The 21884-nt window shown below is 36.3% G+C and overlaps 1 protein-coding gene across 9 annotated transcripts in view; it reads left to right on the forward strand.

Moving 5' to 3' along the window:
- Positions 1-21884, forward strand: part of MYO9A (myosin IXA) — a 283468-nt gene that overhangs the window by 255475 nt on the left and 6109 nt on the right. For all 9 annotated transcript variants that reach the window (XM_045070457.1, XM_045070456.1, XM_045070459.1 and 6 more), the window contains one exon: positions 20068-20270. In XM_045070457.1, the coding sequence (XP_044926392.1) occupies positions 20068-20270 (203 nt within the window). The remainder of the gene's footprint in view (positions 1-20067; positions 20271-21884) is intronic.

The raw sequence follows: 21884 nt of genomic DNA on the forward strand, positions 1-21884 counted from the left end.
TTTGTCAAGAGTTTTTTGCATTACTGTTTCAGTTTCTTTGCTGGTAATTGATGTGTTCAAATTTTCTGTTTCTTGCTGTTTCAGTTTTTGTAGGTTACATGTTTCTAGGAAGTCATCCATTTCTTTTAGGTTGCCCAATTTGTTAGCATATAGCTTTTCATAATTTTTTCTTACAATCCTTTGTATTTCTGTGGTGTTGGTTGTTATTTCTCCTCTCTCATTTGTGATTTATTTATTTGAGTCCTTTCTCTTTTTTTTCTTGATAAGTCTGGCTAGAGTTTTATCACATTTATTGATTTTTTTTCCCCCAAAGAACCAACTCCTGGTTTCATCCATCCTATTTTTTTAGTTTCTTTATCAGTTATTTCTGCTCTAATCTTTATTATTTCCTTCCTGTTGCTTATTTTCAGTTTTGTTTGTTCTTTTTCTATTTCCTTTAGGTATAGGTTAGGTTGTTTGATTCCCCCTTAAAACCACTTTTGGTGCATCCCAAAGGTTTTCTTTATTTTCCCCCCATCTCCAGACATTTTATTTTATTTTTTTTATCCCAAAGGTTTTGAACTGTTTTGTTTTCACTTCCATCTGTTGCCATGTACTTTTTAATTTATTTTTTGTTCAATTTTCTTTTATTTCCTTGTTGACCAATTCATTTGTTTAGTAGTATATTATTTAACCTCCACATATTTGGTCTTCCAGGTTTTTTCTTATGATTAATTTCAGTTTTATTTGTGTTCAGAAAAGATGCTTGGTATGACTTAAATCTTTTTGAATTCGTTGAGGATTTCTTTTTTTTTTTTTTTTTTTTTTTGGTTTTTATTTAAATTCCAGTTAGCTAACAGGATGGTGTGATATTAGTTTCAGGTGTATAATACAACATTTCAGCACTTCCATTTAAACTAGTGCTCACCACAGTAAGTACACTTGTTGAGGCTTGTTTTGTGTGGCTAATATGTAATCTATTCTGAAGAATGTTCCATATGTACTTGAAAAGAATGTATATTCTTCTGTTTTTGGATGGAGTATTCTGAATATATGTTAAATCCATTTGTTCTAGTGTGTCATTCAAAGCCTTTATTTCCTTGTTTTTCTATTTTAGGTGATCTGTCCATTGATGTAAGTGGGGTGTTAAAGCCCCCTACTATTACTGTATTAGTATCTATTAATTCCTTTATGTTTATAAAATAAAACAAAATAATTCCTTTAGGTTTATTATTCTCTGCTTTATGTATTTGGGTACTCCTCTCTTGGGTGCATAAATATTTACAGTTGTTTTATCTTCTCTTTGGATTGCCCCCTTTATTATTATATAGTGTCCTTCTTTGTCTCTTGTTACTGTCTTTGTTTTAAAGTCTGTTTGCCTATTATAAGTATTGCTGCTACTTTTGACATCCATTTGCACAATAGATGTTTCTCCATCCCCTCACTTATATCTGCGGGTATCTTTAAGTCTAGAATGAGTTTCTTGTAGGCAGTATAGAGATGAGCTTTGTGGTTTTTTGTACATTCCCTCACCCTTTGTCTTTTGAATGGAGCATTTAGTCCATTTACATTCAAAGTAATTATTGATAGGTGTATATATTGTCATCTTATTAATTGTTTAGTGGTTATTTCTGAAGTCTTTCCTTAGTCTGCTGATCCTTGTGTCTGTGTCTCTCTCTCTCTCTTTCTCATGATTTGCTGATTTTTAGTGATATATTTGGATTTATTTCTCTTTATTCTTTGCATGTTTATTAGTTGTTTTTGATTTGTCATTACTGTTAGGTTTGTATATAACCTCTTCTGCATATAAGTTGATGGTTGTTAAAGTTTGAACCCATTCTTTACTCTTCTCCATGTTTTAGGCATATGGTGTCATATTTTACATCCTTTTGTGAGATCCTTGACTGATTTTTAATTTTTTTATTTTTTAATTTTTTTTTAAAGATTTTATATATTTATTTGACAGAGAGAGAGAGAGAGTGATCACAAGTCAGCAGAGAGGCAGGCAAGAGAGAGGAGTGGTGGAGCAGGCTCCCTGCTGAGCAGAGAGCCCGATGTGGACCCTGAGATCCCACGACCCTGAGATCATGACTTGAGCCGAAGGCAGCTGCTTAACCCACTGAGCCACACAGGCACCCCTTGACTGATTTTTTTTTAAAGAAATGTTCATTTTTACTACTTTTGTGTTTCTTGCCTTCATACTGTCTTTTTTGTCTTTCCTTTCCACTCACAGCATCCCCTTTAATATTTCTTTTGGGGCTGGTTTAGTGGCCATGAGCTCCTTTAGTTTTTGTTTGTCTGGAAAACTCTTTATTTCTCCTTCTATTCTCAATGATAGCCTTGCTGGATAAAGTATTCTTGGCTGCAGGTTTTTCCCATTCAGCACTTTGAATATATTATGCCACTCCTTTCTGGCTTGGAGTTCCTGGTGAAAAAGTCACTGATAGCCTTAGAGGGGTTTCCTTTGAATGTGACTAGATCTTTTGTCTTGCTACTTTTAATATTTTTTCTTTATCATTATATTTTGCCATTTTAATTATAATATATCTTGGTGTAGATCTGCTTTAATTGATTTTGTAGGGGGTTCTCTGTGCCTCCTGGATCTGTATATCAGTTTCCTCCCCCAAATTAGTGAACTTTTCAGCTGTTATTTCTTCAAACAAATTGTGCATCCCCTTTTCTCTCTCTTCTTTTTCTGGGACTCCTGAAGTTATTACATATGATAGAGTCGCTGATTTCTATAATTCTATTCTTCTGTGTAATTCTTTTTTCTCTCTTTTGATCAGCTTGGTTGCTTTACATTACTCTGTTTTTCTGGGTCATTAATTTGTTTCTCTGCTCCTTCCAGTCTTGTGTTCACTCCAACAAGTGTATTTCTCATTTCACTTCTTGAACCCTCTATCTCTGTATATTGTTCCTTATCTCTGGGTTAATGGTCTCACTGATGTTCTCCATTCTTTTCTCAAGTCCGGTGAGTGTCCTTAGGATCATTGCTTTAAATTCTCCCAAGGGGTACCTGGGTAGGTCAGCAACTTAAGAACCCTTTTCTTGATCTCACAGTTGTGAGCTCAAGCCCTTTGTTGGTGTTTGAGCCCAGTGTGGAGCCTACCTAAAAAAAATAAAAATAAATTCTTCATCAAGCATGTTACTTATATCTGCTTCACTTAGATCTCTGGCAGTGGCCTTGTCCTGTTTTTTTGTTTAGACAAATTCTTCTGTCTTCTCATTTGACTAAGTTTCTGTGGCTGTTTCCGTGCATTAGGAAGAACAGCTATGTCTCCTAGTCTTAAGGGTAGGTAATGGCTTTATGAGGAAGAGGTCCTTTAGAGCGCAGCAGTATAGTGTACAGTGTTCCCCAGGACCTGGTACCTCCAGGAGCGTCACCAGTATGTGCTGCATGTACTCTTCTTATTTGGTCACTGACCTGAATATGGTATGTTTTAACTAGGTGTGTTCTGGTCTGCTTATGAAATGAGATGTGTAGCCACCACCACTGGAACCAAAGTGTTGCAAAACTCCCGAGTCAGGAGATGCAGTATTGTTAGGGGTTTGGGTCAGTATTCTGGGGGAAGAGTCCTGCTGTGCTGGGACTGAGGCAGATTTGACTGGGAATGGTAGTCCCTCTAGAGCATGGAATGGGGGCAGGGTAGAGGGAACTTGGTGTAAGCAAGTTAAATAGCAAGTGTCAGTGCCGTGCTGGTTCCTGCAAGTTGCCCTATGCTTATGCTGAGGGGTAGGGGAGGCAAATGACATCTGACAGTCCCTTTGTTCCTAGAGGAGTCTCTGTGAGATCACTGCCCCTGTAAGACATGATCAGAAATGAACAACTAATCTCCCTACTGTGTACCCTAGGCACTCTTCAGATTGCTCTCCCCACTTGCGTTCATGGGCTGTTTGCCCTGCCTTTCCTCCAGGTATACCCCCAGTGTCTTCAGAGCTGTTCCACAGGCAAATGTGAACTCTCAGAACTCCAGTGCTTTTTCTTTCTAGGCCTTCTCTTTTGTGCACTCTCTTGTGTGTTAGTCTGTCTCAGCTTTCTTCATGACCTCCGATCCTCCCCACTGTAGTAGCCACAATCTGCTTCTCTCCCTAGCTGTGTTTCCCAGACTTCCTAACTCCTGCAGTGTGGCCTCTTCTCTTCCTGTGAAATTTGTTCTTGCAGTCTTTAGGTCATCTTTTTGGGTATTTAGGATGATTTGGTAGTTGTCTAGTTGTATTTGTGGGATGAAGCAAGCCTAGGGTCCTTCCACTCTGCTGCCATCTTCCCTCCAATGTCAAAGAAAGTTTTGTAATCCTTTACCTACAAATGTGATCTCAGTAAAAATAGCAAAATAACATATGGGGGGACTCTTGGCAAGTTGATAATAGAATTCATTAAGAAGAAAATGAAAATTTGGAAAATCCTTTAAAAGAAAAAGAAAGGATTATAAAAAAATTTAAGTGGGTAGCATTTTAAAAGTATATTATCCAATAAATGGTGAAGGAAAAATGGATAGCCATGTAGAGAAAAAAGAATTAAGATACTGATCCAGGTGAATCAAACACTAAAAAATAGGGACGCTTGAGTGGCTCAGTTGGTTGAGCCGCTGCCTTTGGCTTGGGTCATTGTCCCGGGATCCTGGGTCTGAGTCCCTTGTCGGTTGGGGGAGGGGAGGGTCCTTGCTCAGCAGGGAGCCTGCTTCTCTCTCTGCCTCTACCTGCTTGTGTTCTCCCTCTCTCTCTCTCTCTCTCTCTCTCTGACAAATAAATAAATAAATAAAATCTAAAAAAAAAAAAAAAGACTAAAAATACAAACTGAAAGTATTAGAAGTATATAGCCCAGTCATTCTAGCTTTTCAGGGCTCTCACTGCCCTGCATCCTGCAGTCACTCAAGCACCCCTGTCTTCACCGCGCAGTGCCAAAATATCCAAGAGGAAGCTTAGGTTAGCTGAAAGAGCAGTTATGGAAGAGCCAAAGAAGAAATCAGCAAGGTGGTCAACTAAAACCTTTTTCTACACAAGTTGAAATCAAGCTATGAAAAGTGGCAATAAAGGATCAGTCTTTAGGGGGAAAAAAGGAAACGAAAGAGAAAAGAAGAGCAAAAGGTAAACAGCTTGAACTGTCTACTAACCAAGAAACTACTATCTTTTGGAAAACAGAGAAACTGGGACTCAGTGTGATTAAATTGATACCACTTACCAGATCAGTGATCCCTGCATTACACTTTCTGTTTAATCTGGAAGAATTTTTTTTTTTAAATCACTGTTCTGTATATGTGACTTCTTTTAAAGCTCTAAAAAACATGTGTTTTGTTTTTTTTCCTTTTATTCCCCAGCTTTATTGAGCTATAATTGACATATAACATTGTATAAATTTAAGATTACAATGTGATGCGCTGATGATATATGTATATATCATAAAACGATTACCACAATACAATTAGTTAGCACATCCATCACCCTACGTAGTTACTTTTACTTTTTTGATGGTGAGAACATTTAATATCTGCTCCCTTATCAACTTTCAAATATACAATGTAGTAACTATAGTCAGCATGTTGTACATTATATTCCCATAATTTATTCATCCTATAACTGGAAATTTTTACCCTTTGACCACTATCTTCCATTTCCCCTATATCCCCACCCCAGCCCCTGCAACCATCAATCAGTCTACTCTGTTTCTGTGAGTTCAGTGAAAATTACAATTTTTAAGAAGACAAGTGTCTGACTAGGGTTGTGTATTTTCAAAACATGAATCTGAAGAAAGATTTGTATGCAAAATATTCAAATCACTAGGAAAATTCCACAATAAGAAAACAAGCTCTCCAAATTAAGATAAATAGAGCAATATGAGTAGATACCTTACCAAATAATATACATAAATCGGAAATAAGCATGTGTAAATTGCTCAATTTGAGGAATTAGTGGAAAATGATATGCACTGTGCATTAAGGAAAAGCAAAGTCAAACACCAGGGACATACTCTCTCCATCCATTAGAAGGCTAAATACCACAACTGACAATACCAGTTGCTGGTGAGGATGTGCGACAAAAATAAATTTCATTCATTACTGATGAGATTACAAATGGTACAACCTCTTAAGAAGACATCTTTCCAGATTCTTTTGAAGCTAAGCGTAGTGTCACCATATGCTATAGCATCTGTGCCCTCAGTGCATTTACCCAACTGATGTGAAAAACATACATCCACATAAAAACCACTAAGAACACATACACAGCAGATGTATGAAAAGAAGAGGGGAATCCCATTTCCATTTTGAAAGTGTGAAATCAAGTGCTACTTTGATTTTTCTGTACAAACAAGTCATGGTGAACATTGAGTAATGCATAGATTGTTGAATCAGTATGTTGTACACTTGAAACTAATATAAAATTGTATGTCAGTTATACTTCAAAAATAAAAAGTATGTTGTGTAAGAGGGTTTCCCTTTCTCCACAACCTTGCCAACACCTGTTGTTTCCTGTGTTGTTAGTTTTAGCATTCTGAAAGGTGTGAGGTGATATATCATTGTGGTTTTGATTTGCGTTTCCCTGATGATGAGTGATGTTAAGCATCTTTTCATGCGTCTGTTAGCATCTGTATGTCTTCTTTGGGAAAATGTCTATGTCTCCTGCCCATTTTTTAACAAGATTATTTGGTTTTTGGTTTCGGGTGTTGAGTTTTTTAGAAAAAGTTCCTCGTACATTTTGGTTATTAACCCTTTATCAAATATGTCATTTGCAGATATCTTCTCCCATTCCATGGGTTGCCTTGTAGTTTCATTTTCATTCTTTTTTATGTTGCTGTCCAGTTTTCCCAACACCATTTGTTGAGGAAACACTCTCTTTTCCATCGGATGTTTTTTTCCTGCCAAATATTAGTAGACCATATAGGTGTGGGTCCATTTCTGGATTTTCTATTCTGTTCTGTTGATCTATGTGTCTGTTTTTGTACCAGTACCATATTGTCTTGGTCACTGCAGCTTTGTAATATGACTTGAAGTCTGGAATTGTGATGCCTCCAGCTTTGCTTTTCTTTTTCAAGATTGCTTTGGCTATTTGGGGTCCTTTGTGGTTCTATACAAATTTTAGGACTGTTTGTTCTAGCTCTGTGAAAAATTCTGTTGGTATTTTGATAGGGATTGGATTAAATGTGTAGATTGCATTGGGTAATATAAACATTTTAACAGTATTCTTAGAATCCATGTACATCAAATGTTTTTCCATTTCTTTGTGTCACCTTCAGTTTTGTTCATTAGTGTTTTACACTGTTGGTGGGAATGCAAACTGGTGTAGCCACTCTGGGAAACAATATGGAGGTCCCTCAGAAAGTCGAGAATAGGGGTACCCAATGATCCAATAATTGTAGTACTAAGTATTTACTCAAAGGATACAAAAATATTAATTCAAAGGGACACATACACCTTGATATTTATAGCAGCATTATCTACATAGCCAAATTACTGAAAGAGCCCAAATGTTCATCAGAGCGTTTGGTTTGTCCTATACACACACAATGGTATATTACTCTGCCATAAAAAAAGAATGCAGTCTTGCCATTTGCAATACATAGGTGGAGCTAGAGTATTATGCTAAGTGAAATAAGTCAGTCAGAGAAAGGCAGGTACCATATGATTTCACTCATATGTGGATTTTAAGAAACAAAGCAAATGAACTTTGGGGAGGGAGAGAGGAAAACCAAGAAACAGACACTGTAACACAATTGATACTGGAGAGGAGGTGGCCGGGGGGCAGGTACTGAATAGGTGATGGGTGTTAAGGAGGGTACTTGTCATGAGCACCGGGTGTGTGTATGTCAGTGATGAATCACTAAATTCTACACCTGAAACTATATTACACTGTATGTTAATTGGGATATAAATAAAAATGGGAAAAAAATAAAAATGTGTTTTTAAAAAATTGAAAATAGTTAACTCTCCATAATGTTTTAAACTGCTCCCTGATCTGTTGTGTGTTATCTCTGACATCTTTGGTAGCCATAGTCCAGCTTTTCCTAGTAGCTTGGATTGGAAATCTGAATATTATGTATGATATTGAAACCTGGATTAGTCAGACTTCATATCTGCACTTACCAACATTTACAGTTAATTAGAGTTGATATCTTGATTTTAGGAATAATTTATCTCTGAAGTTTAAGCTAGAAAATCATTGAATTATAGTCTCAGAAAAGGACTAGAATTTGACTTTATATTTGGTATTTGCCTGAAGAATTAGGTATAAATCATTCATAAAGTGTGTGATCAATCCAAACCAATAAAATCCCTATTATAATAGAAAAATATACTGTAATCTTGGAGTAGAGAAGGTTTCTTTATTATACAAAACTATTAAAAAGGAAAAGTTGGTATGTTCATCACCATAGATACAAAGTATTACTGTATGATAGAAATGACCATAAGCAAGGCAAAAGGAAAATGACACATCCTATGAAAATATCTACAACTCGTATCACAAGGTCTAATTTTCCCTAAATTAATAGGAGAAGCTCCTTTAAATAAGTAGGGAAAGACCTCCTACCCAGTGAAAAATGAACAAAGGATTCACCAACCACTGCTCAACTTGTTAATAACTCTGGACTCTTCAGAGAGTCCATGAGGTCAAATGTATTTTTATTATAATGCCAAGAAAATATTTGCCCTTTTCACTCTGTTGACTTTTACATAGATGGTAGAAAACCAATTATGGATAAAACCACTAAAAGAGAATATGTAAATGAACATTGGTCTGGAAAAGAAAAAGTTACATTAAAAAAAAAAAGTCATGCTGACTTTGGGGAAGTTTGAAAGTACAGAGAAGTGTAGAGAATAAAGGATATTATTCCACTCAAACTAGTGTTAATAATTTGGTGTGTTTGCAGATTAAAAAAAAAAACCCTACAATATACAAATTTATGTCCAGTTTTTAACACATTAGCAATTTTCCATTTCCATGTATCTAAAAGCTCTATGTAATCAACTTTAAAAAGTACTTCCTTCGTCCTTGTAAGAGAACTGAGATGTAGGGGGTTCACCTATTCCTTCATCTTTTTTAATGCTGATTAGAACTTGGGCCTGAATAGCCTGTTTGATTTTCTTCACTCTCTTATGTAATTCCGAGCTAATCCATGGTGAACTACTTAGTTGGCTTGATGATGATTATGAATGCTGAACAAAGGCAACTCTTCTGTTGAATACTAGTAAGTGTGTAGTAGAATCAGTTCAGATTTTTCCAGCTCTCTGAGGCTTTTATATTACATATCTTACATAATGTTTTAGTCATTTATTTGGCTTCATTAAAATAGTCAATATCAAGATGTCCTGAAATGTATGTGATTGTGATCGGTCATAATGGACATTCTGTGTTGATACTAACTCCAAATCCTGTTCTCTTCCTTAGTTCCACAATGCCATCTTCTTCTGAGGCATCCTTTGTTAAATTTGCAGACTGATCTTCTATTTCAAAGGCCTTTTTCTTAATATATCATCTGCTTTCTGAACTCAGAACTGAAAGTGGAATAGCAATCTTGTAATTCTCTTGATTTTCATCTTGCTGTGTGTTTTAGAATGCATGAATTTGGAAGGGTTAGCCTAAATGCCCTTGGAGCTGCCCTCCACTTCCACCTTTTTCAGGTGAAGCCTTTTTTTTTTTTTTTTTTTTTTTCAGGTGAAACCTTTCAGGTTTCTGTTTCTGAGATAGCATATCTTCCTTCTTTCTTCCCAAAATCAACTCAGAAATCTGTCAGTTTATTTTCCCATGCTGTTTGAAAGATATCGGCATACTGGCATAAATAGCTAACTTTGAAAAGGAACTCTTAAAATATCTTTTTTACTGTGAAGTACGTATAGAAAAAGTACAGCAGCATACATACATATCTTAATGAATTATAAAGGAACTATATCTAAATACCACCCTTAGGTCAAGAAATAGAACATTGCTAGCATCCCCAGAGGCTCTCCTCTTTCTCTTTCCAAACACAATCCCTTCTTCCTCCCAGCATAAGCAATAACCTGAGTTTTATGTTAATCACTTAGTCTGTTTTATTTGTTGTATGTATGTATGTATGTATCTCTGAACACTAGAGTTTTGTTTTACCTGTTTTGGGACTTTAAAAATGTAATAATCATGTAACTTGTTTTCTATTTGACTTAATTTACTCAGTGTTATGTGTGTAAGACTTATCCATATTGTTGTGGTTAGTTGTAGCTCATTGTCATTAACGCTGTAGTATCACAGTATTCACGTATACCACAGTGTATCCATTTTAGTGTTGAAGGACTTTGGCTTATGTTTTGGGGAATTATGAATAATGCTTCTGTGAACATTCTGATACATGGATTTTTGATGGACATGCATATATTTTTGTTGACAATACATAGGAGTGGAATTACTGGGTCACAGATACATATATCATCAACGTTAGTTACATAATAGTGAACTTTTTTCTAGCATGGTTGTACATACTAGCAATGTATGAGGGAGGGTTCCCAGTTGTTTACTCCACTACATATGTTGCCAGATTCCTTCATTTTAGCCATTTTAATGGGTGTGTCCGAGTGTTTTAATTTGCGTTTTTATGCTGTGACTCTAAAGTGCTTATTCCATAAGTGTATTGGCCATTTGGCTGTCCTCTTTTGTGAAGGACCTGTTCACATCCCTGGCCCATTTTTCTAATTGGGTTGCCTGTTTTTGTTTGATTTGAAGTTCTTTATGAATTCTGGTTACTCCTGTTTCAGATTTTTTTCTTTCACCCTTAAATGTATCTTTTTTTAATGTTCAGTTAGCCACTGTATAATATGTCATTAGTTTTTGGTGTAGTGTTCTGTGATTCATTAGTTATTTATAACACCCAGTGCTCAACACAACGTGCCTTCCTCAATACCCATCACCCTGTTTTTTATCTTTTGATTAGCAGAGGTTCTTAATTTTAATGTAGTCACTCTTTACTTTTAGGGTCATGTGTAAGAATTTTTTTTACTACCCAAGGTTATAAAGATCATCTTTATTATCTTTTAAAAGCTTTATTGCTTTGCCTTTGATATTTAGGTATCCAGTTACACCTGGAGACAGTTTTTGTATGTGATAAAATGAAGGCAGTGATTTTTTGTTTTTTTGTTTTTTTAAAAATTGTATTTTTATTTGAGAAAGAGAGAACACAAGCAGGGGGAGGGGCACGGGGAGAGGGAGAAGCAGACTCTACTTTGAGCAGGGAGCTCAAAGCAGGGCTCAATCTCAGGACCTAGAGATCACGTCCTGAGCTGAAGGCAGATGCTTAACTGACTGAGCCACCCAGGTGCCCCTCCAGTTTATTATTATTATTTTTAAAGATTTTATTTATGCATTTGACAGACAGAGATCACAAGTAGGCAGAGAGGCAGGCAGAGAGAAAGAGGAAAACAGGCTCCCTGCTGAGCAGAGAGCCAGATTTGGGGCTCGATCCCAGGACCCTGGGATCATGACCTGAGCTGAAGACAGAGGCTTTAACCCACTGAGCCACCTAGGCACCCCCAGTTTATTATTTTTAACAACTAAAACATTTAGAAAAGTTGCAAGACTAGTACAATGAGTACCCATGTACCTTCACCTAGATACAACAAATGTTAGTATTTTGTCATGTTTGCCTTTCTCTCGCTTTTTTTTTCTGAACCATTTCAGAGTTTATGACAGTTTACCCCTAAATACCTCAGCATGTGTATCATAAGACCAAAGGCATTTTATTTAACCACACCCAGTGTAGTTGACGATCAGGAAATGTGACATTGACACAAGACTGTTATATAATACACAGTCCATATTAAAGTTTCACCAAGTATCCTTTATAGTGATTTTCTTTAAACCAATGTCCAGTCAAGGACCATGCATTGCCTTTGGCTGTCAGGTGTGTAGGCTCTTCCCTTTACTCTTGAATGCTTCCCTCACCTTTTAGGCAGTGATCTTTATATTTCCCCATGGATATCCAGTTTTTCCAGAACCATTTATTTAAAAAATATTCTTGGAGTGCCTCGGTGGCTCAGTCAGTTAAGCGTCTGACTCCTTGATTTCAGCACAGAGTCATCAGACCTCGCCCCACATTGGGCTCTGCACCTTGTAAGGAGGCTGCTTAAGATTATCTCTCTCTCTCACCCCCAAACTGCCTCCCCGGCTTGCTTGCTTTCTTGCTCTAAAATAATAATAATAGGGGCGCCTGGGTGGCTCAGTGGGCCCCACATTGGGCTCCATGCTCAGCAGGGAGCCTGCTTACGCCTCTCTCTCTGCCTGCCTCTCTGGCCACTTGTGATCTCTGTGTGTGTGTCAAATAAATAAATAAAACCTTTAAAAATATAATAATAAAATAATAATAATAATAATAATTAACTAAAAAATTATTTTCATACTGTCATGAAGTTCCCCTTTTATTATAAATCAAGAGTCTATATGTGCATTGATCTGTTTCTATGCTCTCTGTTTTGACTTTGTACCAATACCAGGTTTTTAAATTAATACAGCATTCTAAAAATAATCTGCTGGAACAAGTCATCCTACCTTCTTCTTTAATTGTGTTTGATTATTCTTGGCTCTTTATGAATCGGCTTCACAAAAATTCTCTTGGAATTTTTACTGAGATTCCTTTGAACTAATGATTGCTTTAGATAGAATTGACATTTTTACAATATCGTTCCCATCCATGAACATGATTTCTCTCTCCATCTAGACCAGTTCCTCTCAAAAATATTTTAAAGTTTTGTGTGTAGTGACCTTACACATTTTTTCTCCTTGTCTGATGACCTTTTTCAACTCACTTTCCTTAGATTTTCTGCCTCTACAGGCATATTGTTCATGAATAATGATAGCTTCCTTTGGCCTTTTACAGTCTTTTTGCCTTTTATTTCTCTTTCTTACATAAGCTAGAACCTCCAGTATCCTGTAGAAAGGAAGTGCTGATAGGGATCATTCTTGGCATGTTTCCAGTCTGAGTGGCAAGCTTTCAGTCTTCTACCACAAAGTATAATGTTTGCTATAGAATTTTTGTAGACACTTCTTAAGTGTGTTTCCTTTTATTCTTGTCTTTTTAAGAATTGTTACTGTGATTTTATGTTGAATTTTATAAATTGCTGTTACTGTATGTATTTTATTGACACACACACAGAGTGCATTTCTAATGTTAAACCATAATTTACATATTACCGCAATGAATCAACTAGTCTTACAGTAATATCCTTCTTATATATTGCTTGAATAGGTTTATAGTATGTTTTTAGGATTTTTACACCTGTGGTAATGAGTAAAATTATAATAGTGCTTTTAATATCCTTGTTATGTCTTGATATCAAGGGAATGCTGGCCTCTGAAAATGAGTTGGGCAAGCGTTCTTTTTAAAAAAAAAAAAACTTGTGTGGAAAAATTTGTCTTCTTGTTTGCTGGTAAAATCATCTGGGCCCATAATTTTCTTTATGGAAAAGTTTTAAATTGTAGATTGAATTTATAAGATTTTTCACATTTTAAAATTTATTGTTTGACAGAATTAATTACTTGGATTTTTATAGAAGTTCTCCAGTTCATATAAACTTTCAGATTTCCTGACATAAAATTGTTCATAGTAGCTTCTTAACTTTTTTATCTACAAGATTTATAATAGTGTCCCTCTTTTCATTCCTGCCTTTGGTTATCTGTGAATTCTTAATTTTTCTTCATCAGTCTTGCCAGGGTTTTAAACTTCTTATTAGTCTTTTTAAAAAGTTACATATTGGCTTTGATCCTCTTTTTTTCTAATGTTCACTTACTCTTATCTTTGTTTCCTTTTTTCTCCTTTGGTCTACTTTGTTACTCTTTACCTAGTTTCCTGAAATTGGTGCTTATCTCTTTAATTTTTAGCCTTTCTTCTTTTCTAATGTATGCATGTAAGGCTGTAACTTTAGGGTAGGCAGTATTAAAGTGTATCTCATATATTTTGATACTGTTGTTCAAAATAATTTCTAATTTCCATTGTGATTTTTTTCTTTGTCCATGGATATATTTTTTTTAGATTTTATTTATTTATTTGTCAGAGAGAGAGAGAGCATGTGTGCGAGAGTGCACGCACATGCACAAGCAGGCAGAGTGGCAGGCAGAGGCAGAGAGAGAAGCAGGCTCCCTGCTGAGTAAGGAGCCGGATGTGGGACTCAATCCCAGGACCCTGGGATCATGACCTGAGCCCAAGGCAGTGGCTTAACCGACTGAGCCACCCAGGCATCCTTGGATATTTTAAAGTCTGTTTCTTAATTTCTGAATTTATAGGGATTTTTAGTTTTCTCTTTGTGATGACACTACCAGAAAACTTATTATAAATTACTTTAAAGGTCAGGTAAATTTTTTAACCCCTTGGAAATTTATTTTCTTACTGTATATGTTTTAAAATAAAGAATATTCTGGGCACCTGGGTGCCTCAGTGGATTATAGCCTCTGCCATCGGCTTAGGTCATGGTCCCAGGGTCCTGGGATCAAGACCCCACATTGGGCTCTCTGCTCAGCAGGGAGCCTGCTTCCCCCTGCCCACCATGCCTACTTGTGATCTCTGTCTGTCAAATAAATAAATAAAATCTCTTAAAAAGAGAGAGAGAGAATATTCTGAAGTTGTTAGATACTGGGTTCTTATATGTCTATTATGTCACTTAATGTATATCAAGTTGCTTTATTGATTTGTGTATACACATTTGTTTTTTCTGTGGTAGTTAAAGCATTGTCTGTTTCTTTGATTATTTCTGTCAATATGTTACTTTAAACTTTCAGAAGCCATTTCTGAGGTACTTCCAAATTTGGAAACCTACCTTCTTCATAATTTGAGCTTTTGTCATTGTGAAATATCCCTCTTCATCACAAATTAACACTTCTTACCTTAAAATTTACTTTGCCTGGAACTTATTTAGCTACACCAGTTTTCTTTTGATTAAACATGCTGGGTCTTTTATTCCTATCTTTTTACTTTCAGCTTTCTAAATTCTAATGTTTTATATGTGCCCCTAATAAATTTCATATAGTTGGGTTTTCTTTATTAAGACACTCTGACAGTCTTCAGATTTTAACAAGTGCATTTAATCTATTTACATTTAATGTAATCCCTAATATATTGGGATTTAAATCTGCTATTTTATTTTGTGTGTTTTATTATTCCTACCTGATAACATGTTCCTTTTCTTTATTGCCTTTTTGGGGTTTCTTTTTGTTTTTGTTCTGTTTTGTTTTGCCTTTTTCTTTTGATTACTTTTTATTCCATTTTTTTCTTTTGTTAGTTGCTAGTTTTATACTTTTTTACTCTTTTTTAAATAGTTAACCTAAAGATTATAACATAAATCTATGACTATCAAAGTCTGTTAATTCGTACTTTTATCTTCGATGATATAAGGAATTACATATGCTTCAGCTGTTATTATATTATATATTATATATGATGTGGTTGCTCTTGTTATTTTTAATTATTTGTATACTTTAAATCCACATTATTCTTATGTTTTATGTAGTCAGTATTCATTCAAAATTACTCATATATTTTCTTTTCCTTGTTCTTTATTTATCACCCCAATTTCTCTTTTTATTATTTTTATTTTCTCTTTTTATTTCTCTTTTTTATATCCCTTTAGTGCAATTGTATTGGTGATTGTATTTGTAATTGTATCTTAGTCTGTGTAAAAGTATCATATTTCAACTTCATTCTTGAGGGTGGTTTTGCTTGGTGTAAAATCATAGATTGGCAGTTTCTTTCCTTACATCACTATAAAAATAGCATCTATTATATTTTGCTTTCCATTATTTCTGTGGAAAAGTAACCTTTGTACCAAATAGTTTATTTTTGTTGCATGTGTAGATGTAGTTTTTTCATAACTCAGTTAACATTTTTTTGAATATAGTTAACATATACAATATTACATTAGTTTCATGTGTACAGCATAGTAATTCAACACATATATTTTATGCAGTGCTATTGCAGGTAGTTACAGTACCACTGACTAGGTACCCTGTGCTGTACTTTCCAGCCTGTGACTTACCCATGCCATAATTGGAAGCCTGGATCTCCTACTTCTCTTAACTCATCACTTTGCCCTCTTTCCTCTGGCAACCATTGGTTTGTTCTCTACATTTAAAAGATCTGATTCTTTTTGTTGATTCATTTGCTTTATTTTTTAGATTCCACATATAAGTGAAATCATGAATTTGTCTTTATCTGACTTTTTCACTTAGCAGGATACCCTCTGGTTCCATCCATGTTGTCACAAATGGCAAGATCTCATCCTTTTTTTTATGACTGCATATATTCCATTACTTTTTTATCCATTTATCAATCAGTGGACACTTGGGCTGCCTACGTAATTTGTAAATTAATGCTGCAATTAACATAAGGTTGCATATATCTTTTCAAATTAGTGTTTTCATTTTCTTTGAATGCATATCCAGTGGAGGAATGACTGGATCATATGGTTGTTCTACTTTTATGTTTTTGAGGAACCTCCATACTGTTTTCCAAAGTGGCTGGACCAGTCTGCATTCCCACCATTGATGTAAGAAGTTCCTTTTTCTCCATAGTCTTGCCAATACTTGTTATTTCTTGTCTTTTTGATTCTAACCATTCTGACAGAAGCAAGAGGATATCTCCTTGTGGTTTTGATTTGCATTTTCCTGATGATAAGTGATCTTGAGTATTTTTTCACATGTCTATAGGCCATCTGTAGATCTTCTTTGGAAAAATGTCCATTCAGGTCCTCTGTCCACTTTTTAATTGGGTTGTTTGTGGTTTTTTTGGTTTTGAGTTGTATAAGTACCATATATACTTTGGATATTAATCCCTTATTGGATAGATGATTTGAATATATCTTCTCACAATCAGTAGGTTGCCTTTTTTGTATTGTTGCTGGTTTCCTTTACTATAAAAAGGCTTTTTATTTTGATGTAGTCCTAGTATTTATTTATTTTTGCTTCTGTTTCCCTTACCTTAGGAGGCATATTTAGGAAAATGTTGCCATGGCCAATGTCAGAGAAATTATTATCTGTGTTCTCTTCTAGGAGTTTTTATGGTTTCAGGTCTACATTTAGGTCTTTAATACATTTGGAGTTAATTTTTTGTGTCTGATGTGAGAAAGTGGTCCAGGTCATTCTTTTGCATGTAACTGTCTAGTTACCGCAGCACCATTTGCTGAAGAGACGGTCTTTTAACCCTGTCATATATTTTTGCTTCCTTTATTGTAAATTAATTGACCATATAAGCATGGGTCTATTTCTGGACTCTGTTATGTTCCATTGATCTTTGTGTCTGTTTTTGTACAAGTACCATACTGTTTTTTTATTACTACAGCTTTGTAGTATCTTGAAATCTGGAATTGTGATACCTCCAGTTTTGTTCTTCTTTCTCAATATAGCTTTGGCTATTCAGGGTCTTTAATGATTCCCTAGAAATTTTAGTATTTGTTTTAGTTCTTTGAAAAATGCTGTTGCCATTTTGAGAGAGATTGCATTGAATCTGTAGATTGCTTTGGGTAATATGGACATTTAGCAATATTAATTCTTCCAATCCATGAGCATGAATGTATTTTCCAGTTGTTTGTGTCATCTTAGTTTCTTTCATCAGTATTATGTAGTTTTTGGAGTACAGGTCTTTCACCTCTTTGGTTAAGTTTATTCCCAGGTAGTTTATTCTTTTAGGTGCTATTGAAAATGGAATTGTGTTCTTAATTTCTCTTTCTGCTACTTCATTATTAGTATTTAGAATTTTAACTGAATATTTTTGAATATTAATTTTGTGTCCTTGTTGCAGGTATACTTTTTTTTCTGACTACTTTTAAGATTATCTCTTACCTTAGAGTGCCTGCGTGGCTTGGTTAGGCATCCTGACTCTTGATTTCAGCTCAGGTCATGATCTCAGGGTCAAGCCCTATCTCAGACTCCATGCTCATCACAGACCAAGAGTCGCTTGTCTGTCTCCCTCCGCTCCTCCCCACAGTTCATGCTCTTACTTTCTCAGTCTGTCATAAATAAATCTTAAGATTATCTCTTGCCTTTTATTTTTAGCAGTTGTTTCTATGTGTGGACTTCTTTCTGTTTATCTTCCTTAGAGTTTGAATGCTTTCTTCAGTCAGTAGGTTGATATATTTAATTGGTTTTGAAATATGCTCTGTCATTATCTCTTTAGTATCCTACAGGATCTCTCTCCTCTTCTGGTATTCTTTCTACATATGGTTGATCTTTTTATTTTGTCCTTTCTAACTTTTTACCTTCTTTTCCTAGTTTTTTCAGGAAAAAAATTATTTTCTGCTTGATTCTTTGTTTTCTTCTGATTTAACTTCCAGTCTACCATTTCAACTCTTTCTCTCTCCTTCGGCATGATTATTTTAAGTCTGTCTGATAGCCACAGTATCTGGAGTCATTGAAAGTTTCTGGGTTTTGTTGTTTTCATTTACATTGTCTTGTCTCCTTTTGTGCTTAGTTACCTTTGATTATGTGTCATACATCGTATTTGAAAAACTATTTGTAGAAGTATTTTGAGGACTGAGAGGACATGATTTTCCTCCAAAGTGTGTTTTCATTTTTTTTTTTGTCAGGTTCTAGGGCACTTGCAATCTGGGGTTACTTTAATCCGGTTTTAGGACTTAAATTTTCAGAACCATTCAAATGACTTGAAGCTAGGCTACAGTGTCCACAAAGACTTTTATTTCAGCTTACCCTTGTTTAAGATGCAAACCTTGGGGATCTCAGCGTCAGGCATGGAAGTTTTACCAGGCAACAGTCCATACCCTTGTGTGCTCCAGTTTTTATCTCTACCCCAGGGATTGGCAAACTTATTCTTTAAAGGACCAGAGAGTAAATATAAGGCTTTGTGGACCATAAGGTCTTTGATGCAACAATCAGTGCTGCAGCTGTTTTTCAGAAGAGCCTAGACAATGTGTGAATTAATGAGCATGAATGTATTTCTGTAAAGATTTATTTTCAAAATCAGTCACAAGGCCAGATTTGGCCCAGAGCCATGGTTTGCTAACCCCCTGCTGTAGTCTGTCAGAAACTCTGCTCAGATTCTCAGCCACATCTTCTTAAATTTAGATTAGCCCTGAATGCTGAACTAGCCTCTCTTTTGTTTGCTTTATTAACTAGCTCTCTGGTGCCTTTAAGAATATTTTGGTTTTGGTTTTGTTTTTTTTAAGATTTTATTTATTTATTTATTTATTTATTTATTTGACAGAGAAAGAGAGAGAGATCACAAGTAGGCAGAGCAGCAGGCAGAAAGAGAGGGGGAAGCAGGCTCCCTGCCGAGCAGAGAGCCTGATGTGGGCTCAATCCGAGGACCCTGAGATCATGACCTGAGCCAAAGGCAGAGGCTTAACCCACTAAGCCACCCAGGCACCCCTATTATGGGTTTTTAATGTTTGGTCCAGGTGCTCTCTTAAGGAGGTTTAATCTGAAATACCTAGTCTGCTATTATCAGAAGCTAAAGTCATATACAAGGTAACTAAATTAAAAGCAATGAGATTTTCCCTTCCGCCCTAATCTCAAAAAGGAAATTTCTTGAGGTGCTCTCAGAGAATCTCTCTCACACGCATCCTGTAATATATAAATGACTTTTTTTTTTTTTAATGAAACTGACTTTTCAGGACATGTTTCTGTAGTCTTCCTAGAGAGATTGTACATTCCAAGGTTAAAGTTACGGAGCAGCATTGTCTGTCAGACCTTTTTGGATGGAAATGTTCTGTATCTTGCAGTATTACAGTATGGTAGCCACTAGCCTCCTGTGACAATTGAGCGCTTGAAATGTGACTAGTATGAGTACAGAACTAAAATTTTACATTTATTTAATTTTAACTAAATTTAAATAGCCAGGTATGGACACTTGTTTGGAGTGGACAAAGCTTATATTAAGTGAAGAATCTCTCCTCTCAGTGCATAATGTGTTCCCACAGTGCCACCTACCAAAGTATCCATTTTCTAGTGCTACTGAAAGAAATACTTAAACTAAATGTGTTTGATGGACAGTATCTTCTAAATATCTGAGCCTTGCAGAATGTTTCCTACCATTTACCTGGTTTGATGGAAGTACACAAACTTGCTGTTCTGAACAGGCTGCATATACCTAATGCAGTCACTCAATTTACTGCTAACGCATATTTTTCTTTGCAGGGAAAGGGGCGACTTCGTCGAGGAAACTATCCAAGTCCATCCTCTCCTGTTGTGGTCCGGTTGCCCTCCATGTCTGATGTCCCAGAAGAGACCTTGACTAGTGAAGCCACTGTGGAGACTGACATCACAGAACAACAGCAAGCAGCCATGCAGCAAGAGGAGAGAGTACTGACTGAGCAGATTGAAAACCTACAGAAGGAGAAGTAAGTTTCCAGGAGGAAAGGGAGCCACCAGTCGTTACCTGTTTTCATTTTCTGCATTCTGTGCTCTCTTGGTTTTTCCTTTTTTATTAAACATCCCCTATGTACCAAGCACTGTATCCGGTAATACAGGAGATGCAAAGATGGAAAAGACATGTTGCCTGGACTCAGGTAAGAGCATGAAGAGTTGTAACCTCAATGAGGGAAGCTCCATGAGCAGGTGTACCTGAAGCTTCTTGAGTAACAGTGCTGGTGACTGCGATAAGGTGTGTCAGTCTTAGCCAGGTCTCCGAACAGGTCTGAGATCAGCCTCATTGAACAGGTTGGTCTTTCAAAGGAGGAGTAAGGATTCCTAGGCTAAGACAAAAGTCCCTTTCAAGAATGAGTGTCATTCAGAACTCCCTAAAGTGGGACATCTTGGTGGCTCAGTCACTTAAGTGTCTGACTTCAGCTTGAGTTCTGTATAGGGCTCCTTGCTGGGTGGGGAGCCTGCTTCTCCCTATGCCAGTTGCTCTCCCTCCTTGTGTTTGCTTTCTCTGTCTGACAAATAAATAAATAAAATCTTAAAAACAAAACAAAAAAACGAGAACTAAAGAAGGTTATTATCTGAAGATCAATATAACTATGGGGCCACCAACAGGATGGTCAGGGTAAGGCAGCAATTCTAGTGGGTGCTGGGATAATAGGTGGGAAAATTGGTGGCAATTTAGGAGAGAAGCAGATAGGCAGCTCTCTGCCCTCTACCATCACTAGAGCAAGGTTAAGTAACAATAACACTACATCTTGGGGATAGTACAGACATGCTGTGGTTCTTTTTGAGGCTACTGTGTATTGGTTCTTATGGACAAAAAAGGCTCTAAAGTTTTAAGGGGATTTTTGTTTCTGAGTTTCAGGATCTAAGAGATTGATGCATTAGGGGACATCTGAGTCTGTTAAAATACGTTTTGCCTGTCAGGAGTGATTCTAGAATTTTGGTAAGCTAAGAAAGCAGCTGGGACTCAGCTGTACAGAGCTCGATAAGGCAGAGGTTGTGCACCTTGACCAGGGGCTAGCTATCTAATTTGAAAAGAGGACCTCACTCAGCTTTGATGAAAATGTCACTGGAGAATATAGTTTGAGCTACGTAGAGTGGAAGCAGAGCTAAGAAGGCTCTGAAAGAGAGGAGATTTGATGAGAAAGGGAGTAAGAATTGGAAGGATAAAGAAATTGTGGCCAGTTGCGGACTCAGAGCTAGTATATTTCCAGGTAGTGACAAACTCTAAGATCTGCACATTGGAGAGATTGCCCACATAATGTGAGGGAAAGATTGTTAGAAGTAGCAGACACAAGGACACTTTAGTGTGAGAGTACTGAGGTGAGCTTTTACGAAGATGTTTATTGACAGATCAGGTGACATCAAGTAGTAGCGGGAAAGCAAGATTAGCAACCAAGTCCAAGACTTGAAGGAACAAGGGGCACAATTGAGAGGTAGGTTGGGTGCCTGATGAAGAGGAGTAGAGAATGCTGTGAGTGGAGGTGGCATAAGAGGCAAAAGACAGAAAAGATCAATGACGTTTTACTTCGTCGTTAGTGCCAGTTCATGGAAAATAGTTAAAGAGCTAGAAGGAATCCTAGAGA

This window comes from Mustela putorius, unplaced genomic scaffold (genome assembly GCF_011764305.1).
Source record: "Mustela putorius furo isolate JIRA1106 unplaced genomic scaffold, ASM1176430v1.1 tig00003972_pilon_pilon_pilon, whole genome shotgun sequence".
Classification (NCBI taxonomy): domain Eukaryota; kingdom Metazoa; phylum Chordata; class Mammalia; order Carnivora; family Mustelidae; genus Mustela; species Mustela putorius.